This window comes from Sinocyclocheilus grahami, unplaced genomic scaffold, assembly GCF_001515645.1.
Source record: "Sinocyclocheilus grahami isolate Dianchi unplaced genomic scaffold, SAMN03320097.WGS_v1.1 scaffold14.1, whole genome shotgun sequence".
Classification (NCBI taxonomy): domain Eukaryota; kingdom Metazoa; phylum Chordata; class Actinopteri; order Cypriniformes; family Cyprinidae; genus Sinocyclocheilus; species Sinocyclocheilus grahami.
In genome coordinates this window covers 2,093,268-2,108,562 of record NW_015505193.1, presented here as the reverse complement: position 1 = coordinate 2,108,562, position 15,295 = coordinate 2,093,268, and the positions used below count along the sequence as shown (strand labels likewise).

The following is a 15,295-nucleotide window of genomic DNA, read 5'->3' as shown; positions in this document are numbered from 1 at the left end:
TATATATAACAGTAATAAGAATCATTATTGAGAATAATTTAGAAGCTAAACAACTGAATGCATTCACCCCATTGATTCCTCCCTGTATTTTGTAATTTTTCCTTAGTCCTAGTCCTCCATACTTTCACACCTTGCACAATGAGCTTGATGAAATACATTGAGAGGTTTACATTGTCCTGGACTGTTTAAAAAGAAGTGCTTTTAAAAGTTGTATGTGCATCGACCGCAACGTTTCTATTAATAAGACCGCAGGCAGGAGCTCCAGAGACTTATACGAGTCATGAGAAGAATCGAAGGGGGGGAAATGACTAAGAAACTGTGTGCATGTGAATCTGAATAACTTGTGTTCCAGCCCACACCAAACCATTTATCTTTCTTAGTATTTCCCAACTGCATAATAAGTCTGAAAGAGGCGAGGCAGCTTCATCTGTCTCCATGTGTGTGTTTGCCCTCAGCGGCGTATGTCAGATCAGAGGTGGCATTTCCCAACGATTCGCTCGAACATCTTTTATTTTTCTTCATCATGCCATTATGAGGTCATTGACTGAAGTGGTCTGTAATCACACACGAGTTTAAGCTCTTAAAGGAATAGTTCACCCAAAAATGAAAATTTGCTTAACACTTACTCACCCTCAGTCATCCAAGATGTAGATGAGTTATTTTCTTCATGGGAACAGATTTGGAGAAATGTTGCAGATCCTCACCAAAGGATGCTCTGCAGTGAATGGGTGCCGTCAGAATGAGAGTCCAAACAGCTGATAAAAACATCACAATAATCCACAAGTAATCCAGCCCATCAATTAATGTCTTGTGAAGCCAGAAGCTGTGTGTTTGTCAGACACAAATCCATCATTAAGATGGTTTTAACTTCAAACTGTTTATTTCAGCAAAAAAAAAAATTTAGTCCTGTATCCATAATATTGTTTTCTCCAGTGAAAAAGTCACCCTGGTTTGAATCAGGAGAGACATCTGCACCAATCAAGCACCGTATCAAGCCAAAACCGTTCAAAACAAATATGTTGGTGAATTTTGATGTGAGAGAGGACAACAGAGGATTGACTTTTTCACTGGAGGAAGTGTTATGGATTATGGACTCATATTTTGGCCAGAAACAAAGGTTTTTACCTAAAATGCCTTGATGGATTTGTTTCCACAAACATGTAGCTTTCCGTTTAACTAGACATTAACTGCTGGACTGGAGTGGTGTGGATTACTTGTGGATTATTGTGATGTTTTTATCAGCTGTTTGGACTCTCATTCTGACGGCACCCATTCACTGCAGAGGATCCAATGGTGAGCAAGTGATGTAATGCTAAATTTAGCATTCATTTTGTCATTTTCATTTGTTGGATTAACTCTCTCTTCTTCTCCCTTAGATTCAGGAGCTGGAGTTTGACGCAACACCGCAATCTCACACCATCGAAACGTCTTTCACAATCACCTGGACCAAAGCTTGAGCCAAGAACAATCGCAATTATTTCTGTTTATTTATGAATGTTCAGTCAACTAGTAATTTATTTAGCATTTCTGCTGGAAGCTTTTTATGGTAGATATCGTCTGGACTTAAAACATGAAATGATTTCTTCTAAAGTAAAGGTTTTGTTGATGTCTTTTGGTTGGGATCTCATATTAGAAACAGATTGTGGTTGTGCAACTTTAGGCCAAACTTGGAAGGCTGAATCTGTAATGCTGGCATTTGGGGAAGAGCGAATATAATAACCCTTAATTATCGACAATCTCAGCTTTTTAACGAGAAAACCACTCAGCGGCGGCTACCTGCCGGGCGTGCTTCACGCATGACTACAGTTTGATGTAATGATACAATAATCAATTATTAATTCTACAGTAAACATAATGATATCAATTAAGCAATGGAGACTGTAAATTGATTTCTACTCTAATTGGCAATCATGGCGAGCAGGAGAGATGGACACCGCGGGGAAGAGGGCAGGAAGGGTGTGCCTTCAATATTTAGATGCTAGCCAAAGCACGGTGATAATTGAGGAGGTTTTTTTATCCAAGTGTGAAACAGGATGGAACCATTCTGACTGAGACTGTAATTATTTGGGTTTTCTATTATGCAAAAAGGGTTTATCCAGAGCTTGTATTTAATTAGCAAAAAACAGTGGTCCTGCTTTCCGCAGTTTTCCTACTCTAGTCAGGCAGTGAGGAAACGTACAATTATTCATGGAGTTTATACAAAGTTTCAAACTTGTTATAAAAACATCAACTCTGCCTGAGTTGGTTGTGTTCATTTTACCATTAGATGTTCATCTCTGTCCATTAAGTGATATATGAAAGAATAATACAGCTGTAACATGGAGAGAGATTTTAAAACGGCAATAAAGTGATTTAAACCTCAGTAAGGCTGTGACTTATTTGACTTGCTGATTTTATGGTAATATTTGCTTTAATCTCTGAAGAAACTTTCTTTTGTTTCTTCCCTGCACGCAGGCAAACCAGACATCAGTCAAAAGTCAGGTGCATTAAAACAATCAATCTGACTCAAATAAATCAAAAGCAGACAGAGAATGTTGTCTTGATTTAACCAACCCTCCAAACAAAGACTGGGATTGAGAGGAAAGTACTCATGTAAAAAAAAAAAAAAAAAAATCGAGGGATATAACAAAAAGACGACATGAAAGATGAAACACACACTCAAGTGACTTCAAAGCATCAACATGTGACTGTGAGTGTTTGTGATGTCTGTATGCTGGAATACATTAGAGAGAACATGGATTAGAGACAAAAGTGCAAAGAAAACAACGACACGCGCTGATCCAGAACAATCACGCTTTGTTTCCACAAAGGTTACAGATGTGGCATCACGTTTTCATGTGAAATATTATATATGTGGAGTTTCGTGATGAAGAATAGTATGTTTTTACAATCAACGATCACATTTCTCAGTACACAGTGTTGTTATTGTCAACCAAAACTATTAGAAATTGTTTTTGTTAATTGCAATAAAGCTGAAATCAAACAAATTTTAGATGAAAAACGTAGACTTCAAAATGTGCTAACATGAACTAAATTAATAAAATAACACAAATAAATGAAAGTTACATTTTATTTTTATTTAAATACAACTAATAGCAAAAAATCACAACAAAATTACTAAAATTAAATACGAAAACTGAAATATAAAAACAAATGCAAAATATCAATAATAGTATACTAGTCTATAACTATTGCTAAATTAACACTGGTTTCACAAGCATGAACTATGTTAACAGATGCAACTTTGTATGTTGAAATGAAATAAGATTAATAAATGCTACAGAAGCTTTGATCATTGTTAGTTTATTGTAACCAATGCAGTTAACCATGTAGTTCATTAACATGTCTATTTCATTGACAGTTTATTTGTTGAAACAAAACTGCGATGGGTTCTATTGCCTTAAAAGATGACACTTCAAAATATGAATTACAGGAAAGAAAAAAAGTTTCCCAAAAGTTTCCTCAAATAAAACTTATGTGAAGCTTAATTTTTAGGCAGGCATCTTTTAGACAGACACTGCATTTTGTCAAATAAACCTTCAATACGATAGCTTTCCACTATGCTAATTTGCTAGCAAAAAAGCTAATAGTTTTATAATATGGAGGTTTTGTTCTTAAAAATGTGATGCTAAGATTGAAATATGAGATGCAAAAGGCCTGGCTTTCTCTCAACACACACACGTACACACACACTTGTACTGTCAGTCTGATGGCGACGCTAAACCGCTGACAGGCCCAATAACAGGCCGCGTTACTGTTATTAACGAGGCTTATTCCTCGCGAGTCATTTCACCACGTGACACTAGCTAACACGGTGGCGCGCCCACACAATTTTCCCTTCACTCATTCGCCAATCACGGCTGGCCACTGATGACAGGGGCTGAGGGGAGCTAGACCTGGTAATTGCAGCTGCTTGCTTCACTTCACGCCGGCTATGACAGGTGTGTGTTCGTGTGCGTGTTTGTTGAGTCGAACTGAAACTATTAGGATTGACTTGACTTTCATTTCTGTTTGGCTATGAATGTGTAGGTAAACCATAGACCAGGGGTGCCCAAACTCGGTCCTGGAGGGCCGGTGTCCTGAAGAGTTTAGCTCCAACCCCAATTAAACACACCTGAACCAGCTAATCAAGCTCTTACTAGGCATACTAGAAACTTGAAGGCAGGTGTGTTGAGGCAAGTTGGAGCTAAACTCTGCAGGACACCGGCCCTCCAGGACCGAGTTTGGGCACCCCTGCCATAGACTGTATAAAAACATGGACGTAGTGTCCCTGATGTCACACATAGATTTTCGAAGAGCGTTTTTGAAGCTCAAAGTGGGCGGAGCCGGCCATTGCCATCTTTGCAGCGCGTCACCGCGCATCACTCCCATATAATCGAAAATGGGCAAAGAGGCGGGAGCAGGTTGCTGAAACCACGCCCATCTGGCGGGGCAGTGGGGAGGGCAGCTGGAGGGCCGGTGTCCTGAAGAGTTTAGCTCCAACCCCAATTAAACACACCTGAACCAGCTAATCAAGCTCTTACTAGGCATACTAGAAACTTGAAGGCAGGTGTGTTGAGGCAAGTTGGAGCTAAACTCTGCAGGACACCGGCCCTCCAGGACCGAGTTTGGGCACCCCTGCCATAGACTGTATAAAAACATGGACGTAGTGTCCCTGATGTCACACATAGATTTTCGAAGAGCGTTTTTGAAGCTCAAAGTGGGCGGAGCCGGCCATTGCCATCTTTGCAGCGCGTCACCGCGCATCACTCCCATATAATCGAAAATGGGCAAAGAGGCGGGAGCAGGTTGCTGAAACCACGCCCATCTGGCGCGACAGTGGTGAGAGCAGCGGCAATCCACCTGTCACTCAAGTGGCCACGCCCTTAATTATGCAGAACTTTAAGGCTTAATATAATTTAAACTGATGAGTTATAAAAAAAATTCACCCCCCTCACAGTTGTCATGAAGGGCAGGTTGTAAAATATGAAGTGAAAACTGATTATTGTAATTAAATCATCTGATTATTTTAAATTGTAAATAGATTGTCGCCAAGCTAGGGTTTCGAAATAGCTGAAGAATAATTCTATAGTGTGAACAGGGACTAGGACTGGGGGGAATCAGTGAAGGAATTATAGCAGAATCAACTCTATAAATGTGTAACATCTGGTTTGAAATGTAAAGCTTCACACAGTGCTGGGTCACAAAGGAATGTGAGCGCACATATCGGTCTTTAGGAGTTGAAGAGCAAACACCATGCTAAAAGCAGATAGAATCACAGCAAAATGAATGCTATAGGGTCAAACAGAGATGCCATATCAATGCAAAGTTTTATGTTTGAGACAGACACCAACAGAGAAATCCTTTAACACACTTAACAAATGTAGTGCATACTTGTGTTCTTTCAATAGTGACAAAAGCATCATTTCAGAATAATATTGTTATATATTGTCTTATCCCAATTAAGAAATATACCAAAAGTTGAATTTTCTGATGTTATTATTGTTATATTATATCATATTGAATATATAATTAATTATAATAATTGTTTTTTTATTATTATTTTTTTATTATTATGATTATTATATTTATAATTTCAAAAATAATAAATGTAGTTATAATTGTATTGTACAATTTTATAAAATGAAATAATTATAATTTATAATGTGTAATACTTATATTAAAATATATTGTATAAAAGTTTGCATATTTGTAAAATATTATAACATTATTATTTAATGTTACATAATTTAATTTTGAATATAATATAGAATAGTTGTGTAGTAGTTTTGTATATATGTATACATATACATTCATATATATACATTCCATGAAATTCATTCAAACTGCTTGTGTAAAGTTTGCTGAAAGACTACAGTTCCCCAAATGCAACCATCCATGACCAACCAAATGAGATATGCCGTTTTGTCTGTAATGGCTTCCGCTGTTTTCGCTCCACAACAGTCCCTGAGATTGAATGGGATTCCAGCTGGCAGTTTAAATCACAGGGTTTGCCAAGAGACCCATTTCATTAATAAGTGAAGCACAGCACCTGACATAATGGCACTCAGAGCGTCAGTTAAGAGAGTGTTGTGCAAAGTCAACCGCCGCTGTGGACAGACATCAAGCGCACGAGGCCAGAGCTAAACACTGCATTAATTAATACACATCTGCTGTCCTCATAGAGCCGCAAGGTGTGTCACAGGTGAGCAATCAGTGTTACCATCATTTCAGCAGATTGCAGTGTACATAAACATAAAATATGAATGTTTTAATGAGGCGACATTCACTGGGAGATTTCTACAGACAATCAGGACAATTTATTGTGTGATGGTTCCTGCCTGTTTCTCGCTTCATTTCACTTTCCCCTTCATCCAGGTCTAAACTGTTTTTAAACTTTAGAGCTGTGAATATGGATTCATCATTTTTTGACAGATTCTGTGGTTCGCATCTGAAGTGCTAAAATTACTAAAGCTAAAAGTGAAATAAAATGAATAAAAGCTAAATAGAAATGATTTTAAGTTTAAGTTAAAGTACTAAAATTAGTAAAAACTGAAATACAAATCCCAATAAATTAAATCGGTATAGAAATATTTTCAAGTTTAAGATGGAGTACTGAAATTACCAAATTTAAAACAAATAAAAATAAAGTTAAATGGAAATATATATTTAATGCAACTTTATAGTACTCAAATTAAATAGAAATATAAATAAAGCTAAATAGAAATATGCTTAAGTTTTAAGTTGAAGTACTGAAATTACTAAAACTGAAATAAAATTAATTAGAAGTTAATTAGAAATATAAAAAAAATCAAAGATGACAATCACATAACAACATTACTTAAACTTAAACTAAATTTAAAATTAAAATGTGGTTCCTTGATGTCCATCTGATTATACTAACAAAACTTAAACAAAAGTTAAAAATGTTGTTGCCTTGGCAACTAACTGAAATAAAATAAGTTTAAGCTAAATAGAAATACTTTTTTAAATTCAAAAACAAATAAAAATGATAAAAGCACATAACAAAATTATTAAAACTTAAACTAAAATGAAAACTGTATATATACAAATAAGTGAATTCAAAATATTAATAAATACTAGAGTAGTATATCATTTTAAAATAACACTGGTTTCACCGTGTATTAAGCATACAACTAACAAAGTTAACATAACACGTTAAATACATATTAACACAGACTTATAAATTCTGTAGATTTGACATTTTTGTGTTACCATTTCATTTACAATTATTGTTTCAAAGTCGCTCACAGTCAATCTGAGTTCGCACCAAAACTCTCTTGAAAAATAGGAAAAAATCTGAATAATCAATTATAAATAGCACAATCAATAACTTATTTAAAATTTAGTTTTCATAAGGTATCTTTTATTTATGTATTTATTTTTGTTCATAACCCTTTATCAATGTTGTATGAAATGTATGTTTCTCTGAGATTTGTTTTTTGAGGTTGCTGTTTGTGTATAAAATGAAATAAGTATTGACATCAGTGTTTACAAGGTCAATGATTGCAACATTGTTTATTAGATGTTGTTTATTACAAATGTGCAGACTGGACCAATCAAATCCAGCACAGCAGCGAACCATTACATTGGTGAAATATCACTAAAGACATAATCATGAGATTCAAATAACTGCAAAAAATAATTTTAGCTCACATATTCCTAATGAAGTATTGTTGCTTCCTCTCAAAGCATCTTAATGGCCAGCATCTCCTCTCAGAACTGCTAATAAAGCTTGTGCTTTTTCAATCAAACCACAAGTAGTTGGGTGACCAAAATATGAGTCGTTTTTATATAATTGCAACTGTATAAATCATAGTATACTGTATGTATGTCAGAGCAGATCATCAGATCATCAGATATTTCTGGCTGACTTATTTTAGAATGTTTGTGTTATTTTAGTATTTTTTGTATTATTGAGATAATATTATGTGTTTTATTTAATTGTAGCAATTTTGTTGTGTCTTTCTATTTTTAACTCACCGGCCACTTTATTAGGTACACCTGTTCAATTGCTTGATAACACAAACTGCTAATCAGCCAATTACATGGCAGCAACTCAATGCATTTAGGCATCTAGATGTGGTGAAGACGACTTGCTGAAGTTCAAACCGAGAATCAGAATGGGGAAGAAAGGGGATTTAAGTGACTTTGAACATGGAATGGTTGTTGACGGGCTGGTCTGAGTATTTCAAAAACTGCTGATCTACTGGGATTTTCACGCACAACCATCTCTAGGGTTTACAGAGAATGGTCCGAAAAAGAGAAAATATCCAGTGAGCGGCAGTTGTGTGGACGAAAATGCCTTGTTGATGTCAGAGGTCAGAGGAGAATGGGTAGACTGGTTAGTGATGATAGAAATGCAACAGTAACTATATATATATATATATATATATATATATATATATACAGTATACAAATGAACTCTTCATATATATATATATATATATGAAGAGTTAATTTGCAAAAAAACGATAAAGGCATCGTGAGTTCATGTTTTACTGCAGAAGCCGACAAGCGCACTGCTACATAAACCCGCCTCCTGTGGGTGATTTCACTGTATACATAGACCTTCTTTTCTATATTTAGCAGAATGGCATAAACATACGAATAAAAGATGCTAGCCTTACAGAATTTGCAAGACTGTGGTTGTGAACAGATTTTCATGTACTTCCTCAATAATGGAATTTTGTTTAACCTTCCATATTGCAGCCTTAATTGAACTTTTATTTTTGTATCTTTCAGTGCCCTTCACTAATATAGGTACTCTTGGTAAATAAGAACAAATTGTCTTTGGAAAAATGTCTTTGCAGTTTATCTTATTGGACTTTCATTCAAAATAAACTTTTTTTTTTATTATTGAAGAAAAAATGACAAAACACATTTTTATAATATATCTGCCACAATTATTGGCCACCAAATCCCACCTCTTGTTTTTTTTTTTTCTTAAAAAAAAACCTTTGTTTTGGTCACACCATAAATACCAATGGTCCCAATGAAAGTCCCAGTTATGTTCGGCAAACTGCTAGTGCTTTTGTTGTATGATGACATCGAAGGCTTAATCATGGCAACCCTCTGCAAACTAACGTCTGCAATCCTTACAAATCGTTTAGGTGGGTGGCCAAACTTAGCTACTCAATTTGGTCAGTCACACTTTTAAACACATTTTCATTTTTCTATAAACCTAAAAATTCATTCTCTGTATCAAATTCAAGTGATTTTACTATGACTTCTGTTACGGAGTGACAGAAGCGTGAAACGTGCGGATGCATACGCAAAGCTTTATTCATAGACATGGTCATACACAGGCAGGGTCAAGCATCAGCAAACAGATATGTATAAGACAAGACAAAGAGTATTCTTAGGGCTGGCGTAAGTCATCGATCGGTGAACAGAATCCAGAGGGCTTGACAAGAGGGGTAATCCAGAAACATGAGCAATAGTCCAGATGAGGTACAAACAGAGTGCGAGCGGCGAGACAAGATACACAGGCAGGAAAAAGGAAACAGAAAACAAGGCAACACGAAATGACTAGACTAAACTAGAACTAGAAACTAGGCTCCGTAAAGCAGCTATCACTAGGTGAGTGATAAATGCAGAACAATACTCGGCGACTTAAGCAGGCTCTGAGTGGGTGTTATATAATGTGTGTAATAGCTTTCAGGTGAGTGTGTGATTGGTTACAGCTGTGTGCAATCAGTGCAATGGATGATGGGAAATGTAGTCCGGAGTGACATGTAACAGTCTGTGTGGTGTGAGAGTCAATATGATGAAGAGGCAACCTCTTGTGGCAGTCGGATGGAAGTCTATGGACAGAAATCATGACAGTGTGTATATGTGTGTGTGTGTGTATACACGTATTTATGTGTAGTTGACACTTGAGAAACAATAACACAAAACAAGACTTCAGTTCCAGGGATTGCGTCAAAAGAGCAAGCATGTGACATTCAAAATGAAAAAATAAAGGAAAATAAATAAATAAATAAATAAATAGATAAATAAATGATTGACTATGCGTAGACATATACCCCAATTTTCCATCTCCAATAATCATTACAATTTCAAGAATTCTAAAAGTACTTCCTGGAAATGAAAAAGTATGAAAATCTGAGAGCACTTCTGTCCTCAGTGCTTTGGCTTTTGAACAATGGGCTGTTTTAGTTTGGGATAAAACAGATGAATCTGTCAGAGCTGAACTAACAAGCACTCCCACTTCTTGTTTGCGTGTACAAAAATTGGCTCATTGGACATCTGTGGCCTTTGGCCGATCCAAATACATCTTATATTGATCAAAGCAACAGCTAATTCCATTACCCAATACTACTGAGTCATGCATGCCTCGACAGAGCAAATTATTTTACTTGTCTAAATGCTCCATTAAATCTGTTGGACTAACACTTCATACAGCATGAAGCTTCCTTTTAACAAATAAACAATCATAATGTCCTCTAGTCCTTCCTCATTCTAAAGCACTACACAGTATGCAAACTTTCTGCATGAAATACTCAGATGACTTGATACATTTGTCAAAGTGTGTAGCATGCAATCAAAGCACACTGCATGATAAATTGTTTCCCACAATGCACTGTGCTCAACGTGACCTTCCATTTGCAGTGTGATGAATGAACATGAAACAATTTCATTTGTAAGTTTTAACACATTTTCCCACTCACTGCACTGAATGAGGCTGCAAAAACTGAAGTTTTTTTGTTTGTTTTTGTTTTTTTAAAGAATTTAATTGAAACGCATAAATTACCATACATACAGTAATTACCGCTTGCTTATTTAAACAAGAAGATATAGGATACTAACACTAAGCAGTGCTCAATACAACCTAGTATACATACGTCCTACTTCCATTATATATTTTTCTTAAAAAAATATATATAATAATAAGAAATGAATAAATTAATGTATGTACCAAAGAGTAATATGCTATATTATATCAATCATGTTTGAAATGGTGTTTCACATTTTTAATATAATTAATTTCATTTCTGTCATGACAACTCTCGGAGGGACTGGCATGGCAATGTACATGACAATGTTAATGTATTTGGCCTTGGCGGAATAGATCTGCTACACTGCTGCTGCTGCGACAGAGCAAGTACCGAGATTTGCTACTGCCAATACATCCACAACATGCTGCTGTAAGCATGTAAGAAATATTGCTGCTGCACATATAACACATATGAATAACCCCCATATAGCATACATGAATCACCCTGTAGCAGATCTATAGAGGTGAAGCTGGGGAAGGTGGAGGGTTTCTGAAGTGAGCTGCCAACTGCTACAGCAAACAAAACCCAGGTATTTGATTATTGAGCAGCGAGCTCATTGGCTACCAATACAGGAGAGAACCAATCAGCTGCCAGGTGACAATGATGTCACCAGGTCAGATTGAGCTAGACCTATCGGACTGCGCCATCTAGAGTTTCATGCCAGAACTCTGTATTTCTGTCATGACAACTCTCGGAGGGACTGGCATGGCAATGTACATGACAATGTTAATGTATTTGGCCTTGGCGGAATAGATCTGCTACACTGCTGCTGCCGCGGCAGAGCAAGTACAGAGACTTGCTACTGCCAATACATCCACAACATGCTGCTGTAAGCATGTAAGAAATACTGCTGCTGCACATATAATACATATGAATAACCCCCAACAAAGCAGGAGACACGTTACATAAAACAATACAAGCCAATATATGCATGCCGCTAAATATAAGAATAAACTGCTGCATCAGTGGACATCCATGTATCCACACACATGAAGATGAACAGACAAGGAAAGACAAGACATCCCCCACAAAGCAAATGTATCGCCAAGACATTTGTACTGCTGCTGCTCCGAAGAGCCATGTGAGCCGCATGTATTACTATCTATGTGTGCCTGGGCTACCATGTCGACCGGCTTAACGCTAGTGGCCTATGGTTATGTGTGCCTGGGCTACAACGCTGACTGGCTTAACAAAAGTGGCCTACGACTATGTGAGCCTTGGCTACCATGCTGACCGGTTGAACAATAATAGCCTACGACTATGTGTGCCTGGGCTACCATGCCAACCGGCTTAACTCTAATTAGACATGTTATATAATGTTAATTAACAAAAGGGATATACATTGCAATCCGATAGATAAGACCCCAGCATCCACCTGAGCAAATATCATAATTTAGTCATTTAATATCTGCTGTTACTTTCTGCAATTCATCAGTCCCAGCGGCAGCATAACAGCTCGTTAATTCGTGTTTGTGCAATGATGAGACGGACAAAGTTAGTCGATGCATGCCATTTTACTCTCTCATGTAGATAAAGTTATCAGGGTTACAGTGCACAAACTCTTGGGTGGACTGACTTGCATGAACAAAGCAGAATATAAACGTTCTTTCTCCGTTTTCTGAATTACACAACACACGATAGCACACGTCACATTTCTCCGAACTACACTACCCATAATGCATTTCACTCGGAACTGCAACAACCATAGCGAGAACTCTTAATTCCCTTCTCCTGCAACACTATCGTTGATATGACTGTGATAAGTGTGTGCTTCTGACGCTGTGTGCAACTGAAATCAACCACGCACTCATCACAATGAAAACATCGACCTTAGATATAACGAACATGAACACTGGGACAATCGCCGATGTATATGGAGAACCCCAGTTGAAATGCATATACCAGAAAGCTTATTTAATTTAACCTGTTTTCATGTTCGTTACTATTAGTGTGTCCTTAGACACAACCTCGCTTTAACCGCGCCGCCGAAGTACGGAGAGTTCGACGATATGACGAAACTCCTCTCAGCTAGCACGTCTTTTTAAAGTGAAAGTAGCATTGTCAACTGACCTGAATACAGCACGCTGATTCGCTAAAATTGACTTATCGGCTTCTGTTAAAAAACAACAAGGGCGCTTGTCGGCTTCTGCAGTAAAACATGAACTCACGATGCCTTTATCGTTTTTTTGCAAATTAACTCTTCATATATATATATATATATATGAAGAGTTAATTTGCAAAAAAACGATAAAGGCATCGTGAGTTCATGTTTTACTGCAGAAGCCGACAAGCGCCCTTGTTGTTTTTTAACAGAAGCCGATAAGTCAATTTTAGCGAATCAGCGTGCTGTATTCAGGTCAGTTGACAATGCTACTTTCACTTTAAAAAGACGTGCTAGCTGAGAGGAGTTTCGTCATATCGTCGAACTCTCCGTACTTCGGCGGCGCGGTTAAAGCGAGGTTGTGTCTAAGGACACACTAATAGTAACGAACATGAAAACAGGTTAAATTAAATAAGCTTTCTGGTATATGCATTTCAACTGGGGTTCTCCATATACATCGGCGATTGTCCCAGTGTTCATGTTCGTTATATCTAAGGTCGATGTTTTCATTGTGATGAGTGCGTGGTTGATTTCAGTTGCACACAGCGTCAGAAGCACACACTTATCACAGTCATATCAACGATAGTGTTGCAGGAGAAGGGAATTAAGAGTTCTCGCTATGGTTGTTGCAGTTCCGAGTGAAATGCATTATGGGTAGTGTAGTTCGGAGAAATGTGACGTGTGCTATCGTGTGTTGTGTAATTCAGAAAACGGAGAAAGAACGTTTATATTCTGCTTTGTTCATGCAAGTCAGTCCACCCAAGAGTTTGTGCACTGTAACCCTGATAACTTTATCTACATGAGAGAGTAAAATGGCATGCATCGACTAACTTTGTCCGTCTCATCATTGCACAAACACGAATTAACGAGCTGTTATGCTGCCGCTGGGACTGATGAATTGCAGAAAGTAACAGCAGATATTAAATGACTAAATTATGATATTTGCTCAGGTGGATGCTGGGGTCTTATCTATCGGATTGCAATGTATATCCCTTTTGTTAATTAACATTATATAACATGTCTAATTAGAGTTAAGCCGGTTGGCATGGTAGCCCAGGCACACATAGTCGTAGGCTATTATTGTTCAACCGGTCAGCATGGTAGCCAAGGCTCACATAGTCGTAGGCCACTTTTGTTAAGCCAGTCAGCGTTGTAGCCCAGGCACACATAACCATAGGCCACTAGCGTTAAGCCGGTCGACATGGTAGCCCAGGCACACATAGATAGTAATACATGCGGCTCACATGGCTCTTCGGAGCAGCAGCAGTACAAATGTCTTGGCGATACATTTGCTTTGTGGGGGATGTCTTGTCTTTCCTTGTCTGTTCATCTTCATGTGTGTGGATACATGGATGTCCACTGATGCAGCAGTTTATTCTTATATTTAGCGGCATGCATATATTGGCTTGTATTGTTTTATGTAACGTGTCTCCTGCTTTGTTGGGGGTTATTCATATGTATTATATGTGCAGCAGCAGTATTTCTTACATGCTTACAGCAGCATGTTGTGGATGTATTGGCAGTAGCAAGTCTCTGTACTTGCTCTGCCGCGGCAGCAGCAGTGTAGCAGATCTATTCCGCCAAGGCCAAATACATTAACATTGTCATGTACATTGCCATGCCAGTCCCTCCGAGAGTTGTCATGACAGAAATACAGAGTTCTGGCATGAAACTCTAGATGGCGCAGTCCGATAGGTCTAGCTCAATCTGACCTGGTGACATCATTGTCACCTGGCAGCTGATTGGTTCTCTCCTGTATTGGTAGCCAATGAGCTCGCTGCTCAATAATCAAATACCTGGGTTTTGTTTGCTGTAGCAGTTGGCAGCTCACTTCAGAAACCCTCCACCTTCCCCAGCTTCACCTCTATAGATCTGCTACAGGGTGATTCATGTATGCTATATGGGGGTTATTCATATGTGTTATATGTGCAGCAGCAATATTTCTTACATGCTTACAGCAGCATGTTGTGGATGTATTGGCAGTAGCAAATCTCGGTACTTGCTCTGTCGCAGCAGCAGCAGTGTAGCAGATCTATTCCGCCAAGGCCAAATACATTAACATTGTCATGTACATTGCCATGCCAGTCCCTCCGAGAGTTGTCATGACAGAAATGAAATTAATTATATTAAAAATGTGAAACACCATTTCAAACATGATTGATATAATATAGCATATTACTCTTTGGTACATACATTAATTTATTCATTTCTTATTATTATATATATTTTTTTAAGAAAAATATATAATGGAAGTAGGACGTATGTATACTAGGTTGTATTGAGCACTGCTTAGTGTTAGTATCCTATATCTTCTTGTTTAAATAAGCAAGCGGTAATTACTGTATGTATGGTAATTTATGCGTTTCAATTAAATTCTTTAAAAAAACAAAAACAAACAAAAAAACTTCAGTTT

General features: G+C 37.5%; 1 protein-coding gene across 1 annotated transcript in view; it reads left to right on the top strand.

The window, feature by feature from the left end:
* LOC107600761 (maltase-glucoamylase, intestinal-like) overlaps nt 1-1,754 on the top strand; it is a 5,909-nt gene extending 4,155 nt beyond the window's left edge. Inside the window, exon 6 of the mRNA XM_016292721.1 lies at nt 1,377-1,754. Within this exon, the coding sequence (XP_016148207.1) occupies nt 1,377-1,457 (81 nt within the window). The 3' untranslated portion in view covers nt 1,458-1,754. The remainder of the gene's footprint in view (nt 1-1,376) is intronic.
* The last annotated feature ends 13,541 nt before the right edge of the window (nt 1,755-15,295 follow it).